Below are 24,779 nucleotides of genomic sequence, written 5' to 3'. Positions count from 1 at the left end.
ATTCCAGTGTTTTGCTTCTAGACTGGTCTTCCCAGACTCTGATAGATTTCTTCATTTACCTTCTATCTATTTGGCGCCTTTAGATTACGAACACTCACTGCTCTTCAATCATTTCCTATTTGTAAACTCCTTTCTACAATGGCATTCCCATCTTAATTAGAATCTTTAACTGCTTTCATACAAAAAGTTACTATCAATCACAGAGGCTGCCATTGTGGCAGGCATTCCAATATGAAGGACATTTCATATTTTTTATTTACAGGATTTAGAATGGACAGAAAAATATATTAGTCTTACTAATTTAAAAGTCACTTAGATTGCCCGGTCAGATAAATATTCATATTATTGTTTGAAAAGTCATAGTTCAGCTTAAATTTAAACAAATATACATTTACACACACTTAAAAAAATTCCAAGGAGTATGCACAATGCCCTATTTAAAAAAAAAATGTTTATCAAAAACTCTAACAGGAAGACTGTAAGTGCATTAATCTTTTAAGTATTTAACTGGATATTTAAAGAGTGACCACTGATGCCACCCTAACACCTTGTGTTTAAATTCATGTACATGTTCTCCTTGCACAAGAAAAGCTGTATCACACCTATCCTGAAAGAACTACAGTAGTACAACTTCCTCACGCTGGTTACCATTATACCAACCCAAAGATGCTTCCTACTGCTGTGGCTCTTCCTCTACAGGCAGGTGGATTCCACCCTGCCAAGACAAAGTCTCCTGGCATAACCAGATTATATGAAAAGTACCACTGTGATTTTTAGAAAAATCACACAAGAAGGCAGTCATCAAGCCCAAGCACTTCTCAGATCACAGCTCTACTTTTGAAGCTAAATTGGCAAATGCCAGCGCAATTCCCAGAAATTAAAAAAGGGGGGGGGGGGAGGGAAGGGGAAAGGGAAACATGGCAAATTCGTATCTTTTTCACTACGTGCTCAGGAAGAGCCAGGGCAGGACGCCCGCACGTTCACCTGCCGCCCGGCCGCCCCGAGCAGCACGCGGAGCGCCTCGCGGGGCGCGGCCGCAGCCACGCGCGGGATACGAGCAGCGTCCCGCGACCCGCCGCGGCCGTCTCACGCCCGAGATGGCGGAGGAAGTGGCGTCCGCACCTGCCCGGCGCGGCGCGGCCTGGCGCGGCCTGGCGCGGCGCGGCGGAGGGGCGCAGGCTGCGCGGCGCCGGCAGGGGGCGCCCGGGGCCCCGGCGGAGCCGCGACGGTTTCTATTTAGCCGCGGGCGGACGGGTGGGGGAAGTAGAGCGAGGCGGCGGCACTACCAGCGGGCGGAGGGACGGAGGGGGCCGAGCCGCCGTGGTGACCTGCCGCCGGGAGCAGCCCCAGTCGGCGCTGCGCGGCGCGGCGCGGCCCCGCCAGGAGAGCCCGGGTGCCGCAGCCGCAGGTAGGAGCCGGCGGCGGGGCTGGGCGCTGCGCCGCGCAGCTCCACTCCGCTCCGCGCTGCCCTGGGGGCGGGGGCAGAGCGGGACGAGGCGGCCGGGCTGGGGGCGGCGGGGCACGGCGGCCCCTGGCTGAGCAGGTGCCCGGCAGGGGTTCGGGGTGGGATGGCGGGCGGTGCGAGGGGCTGCGGGGTCGGGCCGCTGTCGCCGAGCGTCCGGCCGTGCCTGCGGCATCGCCGCGGTGCCCCGCGCTGCCCCTCCGCAACGGCCGGGGAGCCGCGGAGGCAGCCGCAACGGCCGGGGAGCCGCGGAGACGGCCGCAGCGGTGCCGACGGGGGCTGCGGCGCTCGATAGCGCTGGGGTGCGGCTGGGTGCTACCTCGGTTTAAAGCCTTTTTTCTTTTTCTTCTCCTCCTTCTGCTTCTTTTTCAGCTGGATAAAGTACAGCGGAGCGGAAACGCTGCCGAGGCTCGGCCGCTTCTTGGCTTCCAGAGGGCTGCGCCCGGGCCTCCTCACGCAGGTAGGCGTTGAGCGGGCGCTTCGCACTGGCGGCGAGCGCGGGACCCGCTCCCTAGAGGCGGAGGCTGCGTTTCTTAGCGTTTCTTAGCAAAGCAGCGCTGAAAGTATTGCTGGTTTATTCGTTTTCCTTTCTTTCAAGGTTCATGATGTTGACAACTATGTTCGTGGCTGCTTTCATTCTCATTACAGTACATTCACAGGAAACTGAGGAAACCATAACATACACGGTAAGGTTTAAGAGTTTGAGGTAATTATTGCTAAGCGGAGCTTCTTTTCTAAATGACCCTTCAGAAAACACAAATTTTTTTGCCAATTCATAGCATGCAGTACCAAATTCTTTGACTTTGAATGTTAACCAGAAAATTATCTGTTTCTACACTGAAACCGTGTTTTAGAAGTTGAGGTTTACAAGACTGAACAAAACTGGCTCTAACTGCCTGTTTTGAAAAGCTTACCTATATGAGCTTGATGAACTGAACAAGATTGTGAAGTTGTGGGTTTTTTTTTCTTTCCTTTTTTTTTTTTTTTTTTACTAAAAGTTTCATAGACTCATCCTTTTAAATATATGAAACTTGACAGATAACTAGGTCAAACGTTCTTTTGTGTTTTCTTTTGGATATTTCAAGGTTTTTTTAACAAAACACAAATACTTCAAAATTTAGTATTCTTAATGAAGAATCTAAATCACAGAGTAATCGTATGAATGTCAGTTTATGAGCTACTTTTGAGCAGTTGTTCTGCATGACTTGGAAAAAAATGAACTAGATTTTTTTTTTTAATAGATTCTGCTTATAATCAAGAGATGGGGTTTGAGATTTAGCAGGCCTTTTCGTAAGACTTTCCCCCTGCGCCCCCTCCAGTGTTCACTCTTTGGCTTGCATAATGAATGTCATAGAATGAGTGGCAATTACATTGACTTGGGCAAAACCCCACATTTTCACAACTGATTATAGCTGTAATCCCTGCAACTTGCTTCATATGGGTGTACCTCTGAATATGCATAAAGACATTCTGCTTGTGTGGCATTGCACTAATTCTGCACACATGCAAGACGTTAGAGAACCACAGCCAAAGATGAGATTGTGTCTTATACAAGTTATCTCACTGAAATCAGTGGGATGGCTCAGGCAAGTAAATACTGTAGAACTGGACCTTAGCATAAAAGACAGGGCTCCAAGAAGCATTGGGAAGTCAATCATAAAACAGTTTAATGTTATGCTCTAGAAACAATAGACTTTTTTAAAGGTTGGATATACTTATGTTTACAGACTTGTGAGATTTTACATCTATTTTATATATAAACACTGGTTACTGAAGACCTAAATACCTTTTTGAAAATATAGGTGAATATAAGGACCCTATCCTTTTCCATTTTTATTACATATTTTCTTTTAAATAGCTTTTTTTTTTTTTTTTTGATAAGCTTATTTAGTTTATACCTGGGTGACTTGAGTTCCTGTAGCCCACCTTCGAAAAGATCTTAGCATTTAAGCTCTTAGAGCAGTTTTACATATTATAACAATCATTTTAAACATAAAACTTAACAGGTAAATTTTCCAGAAGGTAAATGCTACCATTTCTCATATGGACATTGTATTTGTTTAGGGCCAAATCCTTTTCTATCGTAAAACTCCTTTCAGTTTTAGTAGGAGTTGGACTTGGCTCCTTACTATTAAATAGATACAACTTCTGTTGTGCATTAACAGGAATTGGTTGATTCAGTAAATACATGAATTTGCTGTTTTCCTTTGGGTTTGCATTTTCATAGCTACAGTAACTTTGGTGTTGTCAACTCAGCATGTAGTCATTCCTTTAGAGACTGAGAATTACAATACAATTAGTTGTCCACTTACCTCTTCCTAAAATTGGAGGCTTTTAGTTCCAGCTCACTGCTACATTTGGCAGATCACTAGTGTCACTTGCAAATGAAAAAATACTTTCTATTCTATTGCTGAGTCAGTGTCTTAGTAAAAAGTTTCTCAGAATAACTTGAGGACAGTGAAACATGGAACAAGTGGATCTCGGCATCAGCAGGGCAAATTTGTCACTTGTATAATTCCTCTGAAGCAGAGGAGTTGCAAAAGATTTAGCTTGCTTGACTGTAACTAATTAGGTTAGTTTAATTCAATTCTTTTTTTTCTATAGGGCTATTAAAATACCCTAAACAGCATAGCATGGATATGAAGCTACATAGTGGAGCTCTGTTGGTTCACTGCTATTCTAAATGTCTACTGTATTTGGTAGCATTGTGACACTTAGGTAATCAGTTTCTGTAGTTGTCACGTGATGAAAATTACGATGTTCTAGACAATTAATGCTTTTGGTCAGAAGGAATATGAGGATACCTATCTAAATTGCAGGGCAGAATACTTAAAATTCTTCCAAAGTTGCTAATTTGCATTAATATGAATAGTTGCCAAGTATAGTCTTGTTTGAATTTTTGTGAAGTCTTATTTGTATGAATAGTACTGCTGTTACAAACTTTAACAGTTTATTGTATGTCTCACAAAATAAATTGTTCTTCCTAGACTGTAGTTCCTAGAGTCATGTGATGAAAACGCGTATGAATTACCTTACAGTAGTCACAGGATCTCTTCCCATCATTAAAGTGCTAATGGGAGAGAGGAAGATATAGAAGGGGTTAGACTCATTGGTCCCTCTGCCAAATCTGTTCCAGGAACGAAAGGTGTTCACCTCTTGGATGGCAGTGAGCCAGATCAAAATTAACATTTTTTTTTTTTCCACAAGGAGATTGGGACAGTAAGGAATAAATGGACTTCTGGACTGATCCAATTGACCAGTATCAATCAGTGGCAGATGCTTTAAAAAAATATGTTTAGGAACAAAGCAAGGAAATACTGATGTTTCTCGTGACTTGTCCCCTACCCCCAGTAAAGCTACCTACTCACAACAGACTGTAACTTAAAAATTCTCTAAGATAGAGGCTGTGTCTACGTATACTCACATTATTCTTCCTGCAGAACAGTGTTGCACCTCTGGCTTACCAAGATAAAGAAGCATAGCATTTCCTTGAATGTCAAAGTTTGAGTTCATTGAAACATCCTTTCCTCTCCAGAATAAAATCCTGATTAACATTTTAAGTAGTCATATTTTTTTTTCTCTGTTTCTTTTCTGTATAGCAATGCACAGATGGCTATGAATGGGATCCTATTAGGCAACGGTGCAAAGGTACAGTAAATCATTTCCAAAAAGACTTGTCATTGGACTTCTTTTAATATTACCATTACACATCCCTGTTTTGCACAAAAAGATGTGCTTGCATGTCATTCTATTATTTGTATTAATGACTATCGCAGAAGATTCTACTGTTAAAAGCATGACCTGTGTTGTTGCTAACCACAGATATTGATGAATGTGAAATAGTCCCAGATGCATGTAAAGGTGGGATGAAATGTGTTAACCACTATGGAGGATACCTCTGTCTACCTAGAACAGCCCAAATTATTGTAAATGAGCGAGAAGAAGCAGCAGCTGAATCCACTAGTGGTCGAAATAATGTAATTCGACGGACTCCTGCTGATCCTCACCGTGCCCCTCCAAACCCAACTCATCAAATACAGTGTGCAGCTGGTTATGAACAAAGTGATCACAATGTGTGCCAAGGTAAGCAAACTGCTGTACGTTTTACTCTCCACTTATACTGAAAGTATGTGATGACAAATCTATGCCTGGAAAATCACAACATACAGCTTTTGCATTTTCTAGAAATGTATCATTACACTATTGTACTGGACACATACACACTCCTCTAAGATGTATAAAATACATGGATGTTGTTTACGGTAACAGAATCCGCAGTTTCTTGCAGCATGCTACCTGTTCCTTCTATTTCAGATTAACAAGTAGAATTAATTTAGTTGTCTGTAGATCTTCAAAAAAACTTAAAAATAAGCAATTTCAGTCGAACATTTTGGACTGCAGTAAGTATGTCCAAGAGAGGCAGTGCTTTGAAGAAAGTAGGCAACATAGCAGGACATATTGTAGACAAGTTCCAAAGACTTAAACTTTTATTTTTTTCAGTAAGTGAATGCTGAATAGAACAGAAAATAACCACTGTATGAACTTCTCCTTAGACTTAAAGTTTTTTGGTTTCCCCCCCACACACTATCCAGATCATATTTGCAAGAGAGATGTTTCTCAAGTGGTAGGAACCAAACACCTGTACAGATCATGCTCTTCTGATCTCTGTGAAAGAAGTCATGCACAGGCCCAGTCAACTTATTTCCATTCTTAGTTTAACCATTTGCTGAAATGATGGCAGTGATAAGCTTTCATTTGAGTGTACGTACACCACACAGTACCAAAATTCTCAGGGTATTAGCAATGCTAATTGTATGCATTCAGGAATTGGACTTGCAAGCACTACTGTAAACTATAGACCACTTCATTTATTGTATTATATAAATAGTTTACTCTTACGCACGCTGAAGTAACAAATGCTTTGTCCACTGTTTTTCTCTTTCATAGAAATACATTCTACTCCTTGTTCATGAACTTGGCTTTCAAGCAAGTTAGTAGGATACCCATGCAAACATCAGAGGGCAAAACTTGACCTCGTTCATCTTTTCCATTTTGTGGCACTTAACAGTATAATCATATAAAATAGTACTTAAGTGGCTATAATTAGGGCAAGCTGTATTACACAGTGGTAGTTCCATTCTCCCTAGTATCATGCATACAGAACACTATTTATCACCAATAAATAAATTCCCTGTAATTCTGAAACATAGTAATCATCATGGAGGATGGATAAGTGAGACTTTGCCTACAAAAATAAGAGTTGTGTTTCTGGCTTATCTAATAACATTTAGCATTTCTGTCACTCTCATTCAAGAATGTGAAGTAATGAGTCACCAAAGGAGGTCAGTACCCTGATCCCCTAACCTCAGCCGTTTGCATAAGAAGATTGAGGCAAACTGTTTTCACCAGCTTTAACTTTGCAAACTAGTGGCCAAAACAGGGTTCAATCTAGCATTCCACCCACTACATTATACTGTGTTACTGTGACATTCACCTTTATTGGTGAATTGTGATTAAACTGCTTCAACTTTAGGATGTAACAATATTTGAATTTTATAATATTTGGAATACTAGATTTCAGAAAAATGGAGTATCTCTTACTACAGTGTTTTCAGATGCAATAAGTGAAAGGATAGGAAAACTTAAATTTGTAGTACTATTGCCTTACTATATTCTGAATGACGGTTGTGAGTTTGGGTTAACTTTTTACAACTGACTGACTGGTTGGGGGATTTCAGTTTTGTTGAGGAAAAAGACTGGCAATACTTCCATCTCCCTTATGCCCACCTTCCTTCTCCCCTTCTCTTCCTGAAACTTGCAGCTAAACATTTGTATACAGTCTACAAATCTTTGGTTAATTATAACAACAACCAACTGTTGTTATAGTACCAGAATTTTAAGTAGGAGACGCACAAACTGTGGTGAAATCTTGGGCTTTACTGAGTCAATCAGAGTTTTGCTGCTAATTTCCTTGTGCCAAAATTTTATTCTAAATGCAGAAAGTATGGAAATATTAGTGTTTAAAGGCTGAATTGTGTTGCACTGAATGAATTCCAGCTGGAAAAAGGGTAGTGGACAGTGCTTAAAAGAAGGGATAAAAGACTTCTGGAGCACTTAAAGTATGTGTTCAACTTCATGATCTTCATGCATTTTGCTGCCGAAAATATCTTACAAAAGATAATCTTGATCAACAGTGGTCCCGCTGTGGTTTTATTTAATTATGGTTAAAAGACTTTGCTGTGATAACTACTTGAGGCTCCTAGGGAGTGTAACTTATACGTATAGTCACACTTAAGCTTGTTTTATTGTTTAGTAAATCAAATATGAAGTCCAGCTCCTTCTAATTGTTTGCAGATGTATGACATTTTCCTTCCAGGCCAGCAGCACTAAGTATTTTATAACCAGTGTAAAAGTGTGGAGACCTCTGTTTAAAACAATAACATGTTCTGAGGAACTGTATTTCTGACATCATACTAGAGTATGAGGGGCCTTCTGTTTTTAATACAAATGTACACTGCCTTCTTAAACACTGAGTAGTGAGAGTATAATAAACCAAACACACTCATGGTGGTTTCTGCACGTGGCATAAATGGGCGTAAATGACATCAGTCATGTTTCACTTTAAGTGGCTTCAGTGATCTGGTAAGTTTAATCTTTAAGTAAGACATAATATAGTGCATCCAGATCCTATTTCTACTGATGTGAATGAGAAACATGCAGAGAAGTGTGTGATTCTCTGCACTTCGTAAGCTGCCAAAGGACTGCTATATCTCTGACTCAGGAGATATTTAATACCTTTTTAACATCTGACCTGAAGAAAACAAGTGAAAATTAAGATACTTATAGAACTTTGTCTGCAATGCATGATGTTACTTTTGACAGAGACTACATAACACATTAACAACAGACTGCAAGACTGATAGCTAAGCCTGCTGTCTTGCAGAAGACAACTTTAGCAAAATGATTGTGGTTTCTTGTCATATATGTAAAAGTCATTTTTATAACTACTGTCAATCAGAAACGTGTTCCTGTATAACACTGCTTGTCAGAAGCTTGTAGAAAGCAAAAACTTTCTGGGAATTTCTTAAGGTACTATATCTGAATTGTAGGTGCCAGGAACCCCCAGAACTGATGACAAGATGAAGGGAGAGCATTCTGAGCAAAGCTCTCTTATGTAGAAAAAGCACAAAGTAAAAATCCAATACTTTGATTTAAAACTCAGAAGTGAAGATAAATTAAGGTCATGATTAACTTTGTCGCTTTTCTTTTTTTTCCCTGACTTTTGTATAGTTGGTTCCTGTTTCAATTACTTTTACATATGCCTTTAACAGAAAGTGCTGCTGAGTTGGTGACCAAGTAGATTCCTGTGGGTAGCACCTGCCAGCCTTTTCAGGAAGCCACTCAGATGTTCTCACCTGTTGATATGAGAGTATCCCTCAAATTGGGAAAAGTTAAAATTGTGTAAGAAATATTTTTAAATGAGTCAGCTAATTTTGATGGACTTTTTCTTTTTTTTTACATCACAGTAAAAATGAATGCCTGCATTCCCTTGTATGCATAGCAAGAAGACTGAACTGTATGTCTACCATGTAGTTCAGGCACTCTGTGACTTGCAACTGCTCCTACTAAAGTCAAACTACCCAATTAATTCAGTTTTGTCAGATCTTGTCTGTAAACAACTACTAGCTCTTCCCAGAATGTCATGACCTTTAAACAAATTTTTAAAAGACCAAGCAAAGGCACTAAATAATCTGTAACCTTGAGAAGAGGAAGAACTTTTTTGCCTTTCTATCATGCTGGTTGTACAAGCAATAAAGCAAATAAACTAAGCAAACTTTGTTGCTATTTGGCTAAACCCCTAATCTGGCTTCCTGTATTTCTCTGGTCCTGTACAAGATCTCCTTGTAACCCTTTACACCACTGTAACTGGTGGAACTTCCACAGAAGACATGGAAGAGGGGTTATAATTGAGATGTCAATCATTTATTGTATGATGAAAGAATGCATAGAGTCCCCAGATGGTTCTGCATAGCATTGGTGGATGGTCATTGTTTATTTGTCTATTTGCTTTTCTTCCTTCCTGTGGGGAGAGGAGGGGGAAGCAGAGCTGATTTGTTGATGCTATGGATATTTTTCCCTGCAAAATCTTTCTTTAGGTATCTCTTAGAGGGTTTTTTCCTTGATTTAATTAGCTGGTACTGTTCAAAGTCACGTCTTGAGGTAAAAGCCTAGATTGAGTGATGTAAGTTAACTAAGTTAAATACTCTTGCATATCTAGATTCCATGTTCTGGGAGGTGATGGGGTAAGGGGGAGCAGTTGGTGATGTTTTGTTTTCCATTCAGAAATCACATTTTATAATATACATCATGGATGTGCAGCTGGCATACAAAGGTAGCAAAAATTATATAAACCCAGGCACACTCAGTCTGGCTCTTTGTAAAACCAGTTCAGGTTTAAGAGTCTGGGTGTGTCTCCAGTAGAGTGCTCTGCATTGACATTTCCACTTGGATGCGAAGTGCACTTCTGAAATGCATCTCCTAATGAGCTCTGCTTACTGTGCTTGGATTCACATCACACACGAAACAGATTCTATTCAGATGAAACTAAACCTGAAATGTGCTGCAGGAGTGCCACTAGTATGCTGCAACCACTAGTGAGCATTCAGGCCTCAGGAGTAGACTAGAGAATACAATGACACTCAGAAATGCAGAAACTGGAATGCTGGAGCTTCTGCATCAGCTAATCTGCTCATGTTGGTCCACGCTATTTGGTAGTACAGACAACTTGCTTAATGCATCACCTGAACAACACAACATGAATACAGCTATATAACAGCTTCTTAGGCTAGCCGCAGAACCATTTTGTGGAGTGTTTTTTAAAATTATACCTGTAATTAGAGTGCAGCATCTCAAGTTCTCTCTCTCTCTCTCTCTCTCTCTTTTTTTTTTTTTTTATGCTTTTATGAGTACTTTTAGGAGTACACTGAAAAGAGTCTGAGTCGACAAGTTTAATTTCAGAGGCATTAAAGCAAGGAATGAGGTTTGGTGGTGGGGCTCGGGGAGAGACTCTGGAAGTAAAAGTGAGGGCTAGTTATCTGTTCTGAAAAGACAACCCAAAGTAAATTACTCGTTTAATTGCCATTAATTCATCAAACAGCTTATTGAGGCATAGTTCATCTGTATATGTTTGCTGCAGTACTTCAGTAAGTGGAAAATACTTTCATTTTTTTTGACTTACAGTAGCCTTCTGAAGAGACTGATGCTGTTAAACATGCTATTTGAATACAAATTACTTGGAAAACCCATAGAATTTTGCAGATCTAAGAGAACCCACAAAAGGATACAAGCTGATATTTTCACAGCTCTTTGTATTGAATGTTCATACTTTGTGTACATGTGGGTACATCATGCAGAGATCATCTTTCCTCAACCGATCCTGAACCAATTGTTCAAGCTGTTAAATGCGGCAACTTCACAGATTGTACTGCAAAGAGCCTTTGCTGGAGGATATCTTTAATTTGTTTCGGGGAACCAGGAAGGAGGGAAGGGAGGTCACCAGAAAACATCTTGTTTTCTGGTTGAGGGCCTATTTTGGGGTACTTTGAAAGTTTGGCCACTCTAAATCACCTTCCCGTTTGTGCTGTTTGCACAGCTATGAGTGTCATGCCAAGACCTTGAATAGATATTCTTTTTTCTGTCTGACCATTTTACTGTGAACATCCATCACAAGCATAAATACTAGCAGCTGCTTCACTTCCTTAGTTACTTACTGCTTTTCCGTGGTCCTGACTCCTGCAGGAATATGTTCAAGACTTTGCCACTAAGGATTCATAGCATATGCTAATCATGCTCAACATCGTGGATTCAAACAGGCTTCGGAAAGTTGTATTACCATAGCTGCTTGAATTGTAGTTATGCAGGCAATCGTTAGATTTAAATTTTACCTTAACAAAAGACACTTGTTAGCAGTCTTCATGACCTCTTACTTGAGAAAAATGGGATCTTACAGGGGTCATGTTGACTGTTAAACGTTTGGATTTGATTTGTTGATTGAAAAGCCTGTTTGCTTAGTAGCTCTAATCAGACTAATGTCTTAGCAGACAAAGTATAGCAAATGTAGTTAGAAAGCACATACTTCCATTCTGCTTCAGAATTTCAGTTTCTAAGCTGGAGGTCTTCGTCATAATGCGACCAGGAATAACACCAGATAGCCAAAGAGAGGAACATAGTTATGTCTAATTCTAATTGAGTATCACAGTATATTTGTCACTCTTAAAATGCATAGAGTATTTATATATGTTTACAAGGAATTCCCTGTGCTTGTCACAAACACTCAGTCAAACATTTCCTAGCAGTCAATAAAACTTGCAAGTAAGAAAAGCTTCTATCTGTTGTGTTCAACAATGTTGGGTAGCATAAAACATGATCAGTAAGAGAAGGGGCTGGCTTTTGTTCCAACCACTTCAAAATCTGCTATTAATGAATTATCATCCATAAAGTTACAGTGGTATGGTTTCCCTAGCAACGTAAAAGCATTCCATCAGCTGCTCTTGTCACCTCTCTTGGATAATTTCATAGTAATACCATTGCTGCTTTGAGATAGACTCCTATTCTTTCATGAAGTATAGTGATTTTCTTAATTTCTGTTTGCTTTGAGCAGATCTGCAGTTATTTCATCCTGGACTACTGCACTGTAGTTCTTTAGCCTGGTGAGAAGGTCTTTGTGTTCCTCCTTTCCCCAATTGTTTACTCAAGGTAATTTTCTCTCAACTAACACTTTTTTTTTCTGTGTTTTCAAACCTGAGACTTGTTTCAGAAGGCATTTTCATTATATATTATGTAATTTTCTGTGTTTTATTTTCATTTTTTCAGCATCAACAAGAATGCTTTCATGTTGCATTCTTGCAGAACCTTTACTGTTGCAGCCAGTTACTGAAAAACCTTCCAATGGCGTGACAGGTCACTTATTCTGCTTCTTGGCTATCACTTCCCCTTGACCAAGTTGTCTATCAGCAGCTATACATCTTTTCTTCTTGCATATTTTATCAGTGAGCTGTTTCCCTACATCTTGTTGCCAGCATGTTAATTTTCTCTTTACCACTGGCACTGAAGATTGCCAGCTTTTCAAGCTTTAATATTAGCACCTCAAATAGTTTTGATTACCCAACCACCTTTCCTAACCATAAAACATCTCTACATGATCTCAGCATTATTAATAATGCATTCTGGAGGTCTAAGAAGTTTCTTGCAGATCTCCAGTAATATCTCCAATAATGGAATGCTAATTTAGCATGCTGGGTAACTAGTTCAAGAGCTGCAGTTCAAAACTGTTGTATATTTTCCTTACATTATTCTCTTTCCAAGTGATTTTCTTCATTTCTTTTTCATGCTGGCAAAGCAAGATGATAGCTACAGCTTGTATTTACCTTTCTGTGTGTGCGAGAATATTCCTAAAGGAAGAACAAAGCTTCTCACAAATAAGGAAATTAGCTGTTTGATTCTTCACTATACCATCCAAAGAGGCACATGTTCCTTTGCATAGGCTTTTCTAAAGAAAAATATCCCCTGCACCACAGCGAAGTAAACCAGTTTCTGTTATTATCTGAACTAATTCAGTATATTGTTAGCATGCTGTTTTGCTGCCATCCAGGATGAGAATGTTGTATTGTAGGACTGTATGAGCAAGATCTTTTTGATCTTGTAGTAACTGTGATGAAACAATCATTTCTGTGTTTACTTTACTACATAGCATCTTAAACATTCTGTACATCAGGCATTATATAGTTAACTGTTCTTGTATGGCACTTTACTCAATGCCTGTCATGGCACAGCAACCCCTTTGTCCTGTGAATATTACTGGATAGGAACTTTCACTTTCATACAAGTTAAGCTTGGTCATCTCCTTTCATTACATTCCAGGAACATTTATCCTCATTTTCCCTCTGTGATGTTGTTTGAGATGTTTTTTCTGGACTGTTACTATTTATGTTTCTTCTAGAATCCTACATAGAAACTTTAAACATCCTTTCAGCTAGAAGTTGTTTATCAAAAGAAAGTTTGCCAAGTGCCTTTTATACAGTTCAATTGCTTCTCAGCACAAGATTCAAAGATCTGAATGTGGCTAGTAAGATCTGGGCTCCTCAGTACAAGAGAGACATGGAACTACTGGAGAGAGTCCTGCATAGGACTATGAAGACAAATAGGGAACTGGAGCACCTCTCTTATGAGGAAAGGTTGTGAGAGTTGGGCCTGTTTAGCCTGTAGAAAAGACTAAGAGGGGATCTTAATTATGTCTACAAATACCTTAAGGGGGGGGTGTCAAGACAATGGGGCCAGACTCTTTTCAGTGGTGCCCAGCAACAGGACAAGAGGCAGTGGGCACAAACTGAAATACAGGAAGTTCCACCTGAATAAGAGGTAAATCTTTACTGTGATGGTGACAGAGCACTGGAACAGGTTGCCTGGAAAGGTTGTGGAGTCTTCTTCTCTGGAGACAGTCAAAACCCGCCTGGATGTGATCCTGTGTCATGTGCTCCAAGTGATCTTGTGCTTGAGCAGGGAGGTTGGACTAGATGATCTCCAGATGTCCCTTCCAACCTCAACCGTTCTGTGATCTCTTTTCTCAGTACATGACGAGTATACGGAATAGGTAGTCAGCCTGTAAGGTTCATGGATAAAAGCATGAAAGCTCACAAAGATTTTAAATGTTTTCATCTGTAACTTGCTAAGTTTCATTTGCATAGCACCCTGAAAGCAGTTACTTTGGAGAGAAAGCTATTTGCCATAATTCAATAGTACAGCAAAATTTATCTTGAAAAAACATGTTAAATGCTTAAAAGTCCTATTTATACCTTCTTTCATTTACATTTTAAGTTTACTAAAATACAGGAGGGATTTGCAAATTACAGAGTTTTGAAATAGCTTAGTATACATATATAGTTATTATAAAATACTTTTTATGCTCATTCTTATTTTTGTGTTTTATTTGTTGATCTAAGGTCATGTTCAAAGTTGGTTCTGTTGTAAGTATAGTAGAGAAATGTCTAATTTTTGTTATGTATAATTATATGGTAAAACCTGTAGCTTTGAAGCTGAAAAAAGATACTAGGAAAACAGCATGTGTTACACACACTTGCATAAATTACAGTGCTTAGAAAACATTCTTGGGGCATAGAAATTAATTAGACTTTTTCTGGCAACATGTATCTCAATCTTTTAATTAAGCATCTTTAGAACTAGGTACTCAGTAGACTCTTATCTGTCAGTATTACTGACTATCTTAGTAAGTAACTTCAGCTAATCAAAAAATGCAAACTATTCTGACTAATAATTCCTTCTGCAGTTAAAAGGATTTTTTTCTATACAGCTTTCCTGTTTTCATTGTTCATTTCATTTCCTATTTTCATTTCATTTCACTATCAAAACAGTATTTCTGGAGAGGGAAGCATGCTATTTGTTTGGTTAAGGATAGTGGTGGTGACCATAGATGGCTACCCTTAGAAATAATTAAAATTCTAAAATAGGATGTATGTATGGTGTATATAAAAGTGTATCTCCTGGGAATGCCTGTTTATTTTGTGAAGCTCTGGATCTCTGTAACCTACTGATTGAAAAATTCAGCCCCATAAGTGATCATACCTAGGCTTTTTGCATCATTTAAGGCTACTTGACACCATTCTGAAATAGCAAAGACCTGGCTGAACCTTCTTTTTATAAGCTGAATTTAATCTGGAGTTTACTCCGAATACCTGCTCTAATACATGACCTGGTATGATGTGATATAAGCAAATCTGGCATTGCACTTGAGGGTGTTTAGTCCACATCTGAACAGATGCTCTATGTAGTTTTCCAAGTACAAACAGAACTTGTTCAAGGATTTTCATATGTGTATGCATGCATGCATGGGGTTTCTGTTAACAGGCAACTGGTCATAATGTGTGCAGTCAGGTTCCAGTAGATAGTGAAAGCAACGGAGAGTACACTGATTTCAAAGGCTGGATGACTTCAGGAGCGTATGTTGTCAATCAAAATCTTTTGCCTGACTTTTCAAAGTAGTTGTTGACTGTTCACCAATGAATCTTTTATTCCCAAAAGACTATCTTTAAAAAAGACTGCTGACCTTTTCTGTTTGTAAATCATAAACTCATCTACCCTGATGCTGTTGGTACATAAAGTTCACTGCCAGCTGTAACATGCACTAATAGAAAGAAAAACTTTGATAAGTAAGATATCAATATGGCTATATAAAACTGTTGTTTATGTAAAAAAGATTTAGAAGTTCTCATTAGTTAAAATTCAAAAGAGTTGAAGAAATCTATCAAAAATAGAAGAAATCTTATGGGAAGAAAAAAAAATCAGGATGCCAGAAAAATAGTGAGTAGTATGGACAATCAATTACTACAAATTTCTTATCATTAATGATGCAAAAAGCAGTCCTTTCAAATACTGTAACAGTTGCTTGTTCGGACAGAAGTTTAATGTTAGAATTAGAAAATGGATTGGACTTTTAATGTAATAATTTTCTATGTGGTTTTAAAGAGGTTACCAGTAAACTAACATGTAATCACAGACGTGTAGAGGAAGAGGAATAAAACATGGCAAAATGAGTAGATCCATAAGTGAGTATTTAGTTCATATGACTTCGCTCATAAAACTGTCTTGATCAGAAAGATGAAGAAAGTACTCTATCTTATCTAGACAGTCAATGGAGAAGTTAGTGTGCCTGAGATGCATTAGGAATTGAACACATAATCATTAAATATGTATGCTGGAATTAAATACATATTCTGAAGCAATAAATACATTTTGATAATTTGAGAACAATTCATCTAAGTCAATAAAGATAGCACCATTATGAGAAACAGATATCTTTGTCAAATGTCTTTATGAAATATAGTTGCACATCACAATTTTGAAACCATTTGGTTAGCCAGCACCCACATTACCAGATCTTATTTGTACTTTTATATCTTGTTTACTTAAAACTCTTTCCCAGTAGATGAATTTGGTCAAAATAGATTTAGTTTGATCTAAACAGACTTTCTGACAAAGAACAAGTTCTCAATATACTTTTTATGTGATATAAATGATACAGAACAATGTATTGTCTGTCACGCTTGGGACTAGTTAAAAACAGCGATTTTTCAATAGACACCATTGCAGTTAGTTCATAGACGCATCAAAAATTAGCAAGACTTTGGAGCACCCATTCATCTGCTCCTACAGGCAGTGGAACATAAGTTCTTTCTTACTCTTTCCAGAAGCTGTTGGAAAGTAAATGAGTAAAGTGTGGAGACTCCAAAACAGTTATTCCCATTTCCAATTGGTAAAGGAAAAAAAGCATTCCTATTTAAATCATCCTACTTGCATTTACTTCCTGATTTTCCCCAAAGCATATGGCTTAACTTGGATGATTGGGATAGATTTTTCTTTCTGGCTCATTCACAGTACATTGCTTGAGTGGACAAGAAGTTAAGGATGATTGCTAAACCCTAACTAAAGATATTGCGAGCGCTTGTAGGCCCAGTATCTTTCTCTTGTATCTGGTGCAGAGAAGCTTGTACAAGCAGATAAAGATGACATGCCTGAGTCAGCAATTTTATACTGAGTGAGTACTTCTTGGACTGCTGGTGTATGTAGAAGCAGCAGTGTTACAGCCCAAATGAGTCTTGGTTGGAAGAGTTGTAGCCATCTGATATTGTTTGTGTACTTTAAAAGTTGGATGCAGGGGGAAAAAAACCACCTGTTTTTTTTTTCATCTTGAACACTGATGACTTTCATTATTTCAACAATCCAGAAACTAAATTCCTGAATTTCAGTCTGTTATTCAGCATGTGCAAATGGTGATGGGGGGAGTGGAAATTTTATTTTGTTTTAATTCCAAGCTATTTCTCTATCAGAAACTCTGGTTCTCTACTATAGAAGGCAAAAAAATCCATTTCTAGAGGGCAGCTACATGAAAAGGCTGTTTCATTATATATTTAAATCAAAATGTATTCTCTATTATAATTAGACACAAATTTCACTATGCACCATTAAGAGATTCTCCTCCTTACTATGTATGCAGATTTATCCAGGCATCTTTGAAATAAATTGAATGCATAGCTATGTAAAAAAGCCGAAACAGATACTAGCCAAGGAGATCCACCCAGCAACACCCTCGAACATGCTCCACCTCTTCCCCTAAGCACGGCTTTAGAGCACTTGTCTTGATCTTGTCTCTGCTTTCTCCACCCCTGTGAAAGCTTCCTGGGGGGTTCCTCAGCTGACAGGCACCTAAACTATACTGCTGGCCATTCATGATGGAGAAACAGTTCACTTGCTTGATTTCCCTACCTATCAAACCGCTCACAGGGGGTGCTGCCATGTGCAATACTGTTCAGCCCATTTCATGGACAATATTGCAAAACAGGAGCAGTCAACAGCAGGAGAAAGCAACAGTTAGGGAATGAGGAGAGATCTTAAAGGTTGAGAAGAGAATTAAGAAAAGTGACAAAACCATTGTGTTCTCCACTCTGCTGCTCAAGAATTCAAAATATCATTTGTGAAGCTAAAGATTGATTTGGTAGGAGGACCCCAAAAAGGTAAAAGCTTCCTGTACTCACTGCTATAGGATATGAGTGAGGCTAAGAATTTTAAAACTTACTTAAAAAAAAGGACTGAGACTCTAATGGATGTATAATGGATGTATATATGTTTAAAGCAATTTTTAATAATTAACCTGATCTTGATATTTGTTAGTTATTGGGAAGTAGATAAATTTGCACCTAAGTGGCAAAAATTCTTACTCTTCTCTGAGGTTCCTAGTGCTGCCCAATTTAGGGAAAGTGGATTAGAAGAAACAGTTATGTTCTACTGTTAAATTCCCATCTTTCTGCATTTGGTGACTCCTATCTGTGGTTTGGGCATAAAGCCTGTTTCCCAAAATTTCGCTCAATCCATCTGGTGGACATCTGATCTTCAGTATCAAAATGATACTGAATGATCACTTTCCTGCCATATGAGCTGCAGAAGATTGAGACTTTCTTTTCTTTTCTCTTTCTTTCTTTCTTTCTTTCTTTCTTTCTTTTTTCTTTCTTTCTTTTTTCTTTTTTTTTTTAACAGGGAACAAACCAATATTGGTTTACCAATAATCAATTTTGTTGAATATTTGAAAACATTAGGAAATTCAGACAACAGTATCTGTAATTCTGATAAATTTATGTACCAATAATCTGATCTAAATGAGTATTAGCTATCAAATACAATTTAAAACAAGTAAGATGTGTTGATATCAGAATGTTTTCATCATAGAAATCACAGGAAAAGCATGCAGTACTGAAGTTCAGTGACATCATTTTGTGCTGCACTAGCTTTCAGGGACCTTATTCAAGCTCCTTTTTTTCTGGACAGCATACCTATCCTGCTTTACAAGAAAAGATCCTGATGGTGCATGCACTTGCATACCTTAACAAGCACATACTCTACAGAAAGTTACTGTAATGTTTAGTGTTATATTTAGGACAGAAGTAGATGTTTCTTATGTCATTCTTTGATTCTTTGTTCTACTATCTGTCCTGTCCACTATAGCCAAAAAGGGCCTCAGCAGCTTCTGACTTATAAGTGTTGTGTGAGCTTCCTGGGCTCCATGCACATGCCTTATCTGTGACCAAACAGGGCTGAACAAGCCATTTCACAGTGCTTTGTCCTCAGGGTGGAGTCACACACTTACGACAGTTATGATTTTGCTGAAGGCAAAATATTAAAGAGACCAACGAGGCTGGTTGGGATTTCACAGACTGAATGGCTGTTCTGGGGGTTCAGCCAGAAAGAATGATCCTCAATATCTAAAAATATGAAAAATGGCAAAAATATGACACAAAAACATAGAATTTGGCCATATCCTTTCAAGCAGAACAGCCATGGGTTCTGCCTGGATTAGCTAGAGGCTGTCTATGCAGAATGCCACAGAAGCTCATGCAATACACCAACTAAAACATACTCCATCTTTGTAGTATAAAGTTATGGAACTCTTTTTGTCACAGAAATTCAAGACAGAATTACTGTTCCATTGGGATGCAATTGGGACGGGTTACATGGACAACAGCCCTTTAAAATTGGGATGATAATATGCAGGTTTTTCCATGCCTATCATTCGTCTTTAATTTGAAAAATTAAATGCTTATGTTCCATTGTTAACTATTCTTAGCGCTAATTTCACGGTTTAGCCTAGTGATGACCAAATGGCTTCCTTACAAATTTTTGCTCTCAGCTCACAGCTGTCCTGAATTTATTTAGTTTGATGCTTGTCTTGCATTAAAAAAAAAAAATCTGACTCAAATTTCATAAATGTTTTAATCAAAAAACTCACTAGTCTTAAGTACTGCTTAAACAACATTCCATATCTGTAAGAGAGTTGCATCTTAAATTTAGTCAGGTAATTTAGTCAGGTAAAAGGTAAATAGAGTTTTCCTTTATGGGTAATAGCTTAGAGTATGTTAGAATTACAGAGTAATTCAGGTGGGAAGGGACCTCAGGAAGTCTGTCGTCCAGCCTGCTGAAAGCAGAGTCAGCTCTGAGATCAGACCCTCAGACCAGGGCTTTATCCAATCGAGTCTTGAAAACTTCTATAGATGCAGACTGCACAACCTTTATGGGCAACCTATTCCACTTCTTGATGGCCCTAATGGTGAAAGAGGTTTTCCTTATATTGAGTTGGAACCCATTTTGTTTCAGTTCACCATAGATTACTGATGGAGACAGACAAAATTTCACACAGATGCAGAGACAAGCTCATCTGAGCAACTAAAATTTCTATGTCTATGCTTATTTATGGGAAAGATTGTGTTTGTTTTCTCTTGAAGGATGAAGATAAGGAAATGCTTTCCATGAGACAAAGTAACACAATCCTGGGGCAGCCTGAAGTAGCACAAATATATTTTCAGTGGAAAGCAGATTAGCTTAGTGAGAAGCTGAATGTCATTGCCAGCAGCTTATGGCCCAGCTATTATTACAAGTGAATCTACAGCTTTTTCAGTTTCAATCTGTAAAAATTGGAATATTAATGTTTACTTATAAACCAGGAAAAAAAATATAAAGTTTCATTGGTCAATGTCTATACTGAATGTGCTGCTCTGAATGTGCAAAACTCTGAATGAATGCAAAGATTTATTGATAGTTACTGCACACCAAACTTTATAAACTGTAATAAATATAATGGCTACTTATACTTTGAGGCATCCTATCCTACACGTTTAATTGTATTCCAGAATTTAAAGCACATGCTTGGATCCCAATAATTTCACTGATACCTTCTCTAATCCTTAAATTTAAGTGATCAATCACTTAATGCTATCCTAGGAACTTCTGTTTGAAAAATCCTCGCTAAAAAACTTGACAAAGCAATTCTGCAATACCAAATGCAGACCAATCCTATTTACAGGTGAATAGGAAATGCTTGAAAGTATAGGAAGAAGAGGAGCCTTGATCTGAGGGAATGCTGTTCTTTGCTCAGCTTGCAGTTCAATTTTGGGGACATAATTTTAGGATGAAGAACTTTGCTGAGCATCCCAGTTTGTTTTACAGCTAACATTCCTGTCCCTTTTGAATACTTTTGTCATTTTTACCTTTCCTCTGAATTTATTTTCTCTTCCTCTTTTTTTAAGTTAAACTGGTATCAAGAGCCAAAAATTAACTGAAAACATCAATTCACACTGTGATCCTGGATAAGTTACTGTACAACTAGCAATAATGTGGCATGAGTTTCATAATGTTAATGAAATAAAGTTTCTTCTTTAGGAAACAGTGTGCTTTATGATATATGGTATATGATTGATGGAGACTCTGAATAGGTTTGTGAACATAGTTTACAGTGCTAGAGGAAAAAATACTGTTACTTTTGCTAACTAGATATTGCATGCCGTATCTCTAGGAAGTATGACACCTGGCTTAATTAAAATAGTCATCCTCTTAGTATCCTCTCCGTAAAATCTTGTCTGTTCTAGAATTTAAATTTCAAAATTGTTATGATATGAAAATCAGATACATTTTCTTCATTAGGAGAAGAAGAAATGAAGAATGATGCTGTAGACATTGTCCCTGAATCACTAATGTTTTTTTTTTTTTTTTGGCAGAAGTGTTCATGTGGGGCAACTGTTCCATGTGTTCAGATGATTCTTTTCTTGAAATTCTCCCATTCATTTTTTGGCTCAGGAGGATTTACTCTAAACTACTGGACCCCTTGGTCAAGTACATGTACATAGTAAATATGAAGTCTGGTGAGGTTAATAATAATAATAATAATGTTACTGAACAAAGATTTTTTTAAAAAAAATGAGTAATTCAAGCCCAAGAGGTTTAGGTAAATATCCAGACAATCTATACACCGAACATGTTGTGGTTAACAGATTGTTGATCTTTTCTTTGAAAAGGTTTTTGTTCTTATTACTTATTCAGCCATTACTTACCTGTTATGCTTTGCTTCCTTTTTATTTTCCTTTCATTGAAAATGAGACCTAACTCCTTAAAAATCATTTGGACTTGATCCTAAAGTACATTGAACAGTTTCCAGTTCCTTTGAAAACAATAGGATAGAAGAGCTTTCATGATTTAGTTTTCATTTCTCTGAGGTGTTTTTGAAACTCTGAAGTCATTTCAGAAGATCGTATCTTGCTATTTATCTGAGACAATGTATGTCTTTTTTATCGACTTTTTTGCCTGTCCATGAAATCTTCAAAACACAACAATAGTATGTTATATCCTAAGTAAGTTTAGATATGGACCTAGCTACTGAGGATATTCAATGAACTGCTAGAAACTAAACTTGTTATTGTTCTTTCCCCAGTGTTTTGCGCATTTGTTGATACAGTATTATCTGATTAATTAAAACCAGCCCCTAAATCAATATTCAAGTTTCTTACAGCTGTGGAAACAGTTCTTGAGCCACTATCTTTAATCTCTATCAATGCCTTCTGTTTAAAAAAGAAACAATCTTCACATAAGTAATTTATTGTCCATATCTAGATGTTTTCTGCTACCTGTTCAGCTCAGTCTCTTTATCACCTCATATCCTTTGCTTATCCTTATCAGTTGCTTATCCTCATTCAGGGAAGTCGCATGGCACAGAGAAGCTGGTGGAGTGACATTCTTTCCACTGGCGGAGTCAGCCCACCAACCCCAAGCTGCAAAGAGGAGCAGCAACCACCACTACCTTAATGGTTTGTCCTCTAGCAGCCTAAAACCAACACAAGGAGCCAAAAAAGTAACTGAACACTCAGAAGAGTGGAGAGGTACTGCTTAGAGGGCAGGCAGAGTTGTAGGAATTGTTCAGTACTGTAAGCCTCATGTGTCTTCTGCAGGACACGAAGTGATATACTGAAGTAAAGAGGTTGAGTTTGGACAAGATTCAGGTTTCCCCAAAATAAGTTTGCAGGACCAAAGGCTTTTTTTTTCTTTCCTTTTTAACCCTCCACACCTTCCAGTGTTTGAAGACTGAGTGCTTCAACATTTGGCACAAATTTTCAAATTTGAAAGTGAAAATTAAGTATGGTTCATGTGCTTCATAGCTTTTCCAGCCAAAGAAGACTATCTGTGCCATGCCCCTTTCCACCCAAAGGCCCTCTGTACATCTTGCTGTCCATTTCTTCCAGGGAATTCCTACTCTAAGAACTCTATCTGCTGCCCTCAACACATGCCGGTGACGGTCTGTGTACCCCTCCAAATACGGTTTATTATTTTCTCTGCTCCATGACACAGTTTGGGGTACTCTGCAGTTCTCTTTATATTTCTGCTGGCCTAATAAATAATTCAGGGGGGACACATTAGAAGTCCCTTGGCAGAATGAGAATAGGGAGACACACAGTTCCTGTCATGATATAGCTGTTAATAGTGTCTTCAGTCAGATTTTTTAGTATTTCATCATTGCAGCTGTAACTATGCCATGGGTCCAATATATTTACTTTTCCTTCTTGATTATCCTTTTCTTCTAAATCAACAGGGGAGCACTTAGAATATTCCCTGAAATACTGGAATTGGTTGGATGCTATATTCAAAAGCTTTCAAAATAGACTCAAACCTACCTACAGTCTGTAAAGAACCATCTCCTCCCCTTCCTTCAATAGTCAATCTCTGGAAAGCTCATCTTTTCCAAAAGCTTTTAAAAAATAGGCCACAAATATCATTACCTACCAGGTTGCTTCTTGCTGTCCTTTGTAATCTTATGCTCTCTCCTCTCCTAAACTGTAAATCATTTGAAGGTAGTACAGTCTTTTGATTCATATTTTGTGTATCAGCAGTACAGTGGAATCCTTATTCCTGACTAGGGCTTCTGAATGCTAACAACACAGAGAAATACAAGAACAGTGTTAGACCTCTTAAGCTTAGACAATAAATTTGAAGTTGGTTAGCCTGGAATAAGGAACCTAATGTTGTGAATAGTAGTTCGGGTTTTCAAATCAAGAAAATCATAGTACTATGCATAATGGTAAGATTAGTGAAAATGCTAAAATTAAAGTCTTTAAAATGCTTTAGCTTCAGAATTGTAAGTAATTCTCCCAATTTTACTGTTTTTAAGAAACTAACATGTTTACTTCTCTTTTCCTCCACTGTACCTTGACCATATCACTAATATTTAGATACTTATCTCCTTACTCTGTGTTTTAATTCTGATCTTTGCTCTTGGCATGAATTACTTTAGTGTAAGCAGTCTTCTGTAGATTCATTTTCTGTCAGCAACTCTTGCCTCATCAGTTATTGGAAAATATCAGTTTCACAGAGAAAGAGCCACTAGTCATTTTTTGCCATCCAGCACATGAATGAGCATGATGTGAACTTTTCCTCTGAAGTGCACAGCTGCAAAGCTGAGTGGACAATCAATCACATTGGAATTAAATCCATCTGGAAGGCATTTGAAGCAGCAAGACTTCTGTGAAAAACTTGAAAGTGATTGGTAGCTTTTTCTGATAGCTTTGATGGAAGTTTAAATTGAGAAATCTCTTCTCCCATCCTTGCAAGAAGTTACAAGGAAAATGTATTTTGACCAACCAGTATCAGCCTGCATTCAACAGCATATGAGGCCCTCATGTTCACCTGTGGGCTTGTGCTCATTAGTTAACCTCTGCAGGGATCATGGAAAGGCTAGATTAGATCTGTCTGAGATTGGTTATATATATATCCTTGGCAATTAGGTCATACACCTAGTTTGCAAGAAAACAAAAAATACAGGTGGTCCCCAATTACGAAAGAGTGACTAAAAAGCCAAATACCTTCTGAAAAAAAGGTAGAGTGGAGAAGGGGCCTCACTGATACCTTTTCAGGAAGAACGGCTAGAGCTTCCTATTCA

General features: G+C 38.3%; 1 protein-coding gene across 3 annotated transcripts in view; it reads left to right on the top strand.

The window, feature by feature from the left end:
• The first annotated feature begins 1,269 nt into the window (after positions 1-1,269).
• Positions 1,270-24,779, top strand: part of EFEMP1 (EGF containing fibulin extracellular matrix protein 1) — a 53,789-nt gene continuing 30,279 nt past the window's right edge. For 2 of the 3 annotated variants that reach the window (XM_062571776.1, XM_062571774.1), the window contains exons 1-5: positions 1,270-1,408; positions 1,835-1,922; positions 2,061-2,148; positions 5,062-5,110; positions 5,285-5,545. In XM_062571776.1, coding sequence (XP_062427760.1) covers positions 2,065-2,148; positions 5,062-5,110; positions 5,285-5,545 — 394 coding nt within the window. In that variant the 5' untranslated portion in view covers positions 1,270-1,408; positions 1,835-1,922; positions 2,061-2,064. Of the gene's footprint in view, positions 1,409-1,488; positions 1,544-1,834; positions 1,923-2,060; positions 2,149-5,061; positions 5,111-5,284; positions 5,546-24,779 lie in introns of those variants that run through there. The other variant, XM_062571775.1, reaches the window with a different exon arrangement.

This window comes from Rhea pennata, chromosome 3 (genome assembly GCF_028389875.1).
Source record: "Rhea pennata isolate bPtePen1 chromosome 3, bPtePen1.pri, whole genome shotgun sequence".
NCBI lineage: Eukaryota > Metazoa > Chordata > Aves > Rheiformes > Rheidae > Rhea > Rhea pennata.
This window is presented reverse-complemented; position numbering and strand designations above follow the sequence as displayed.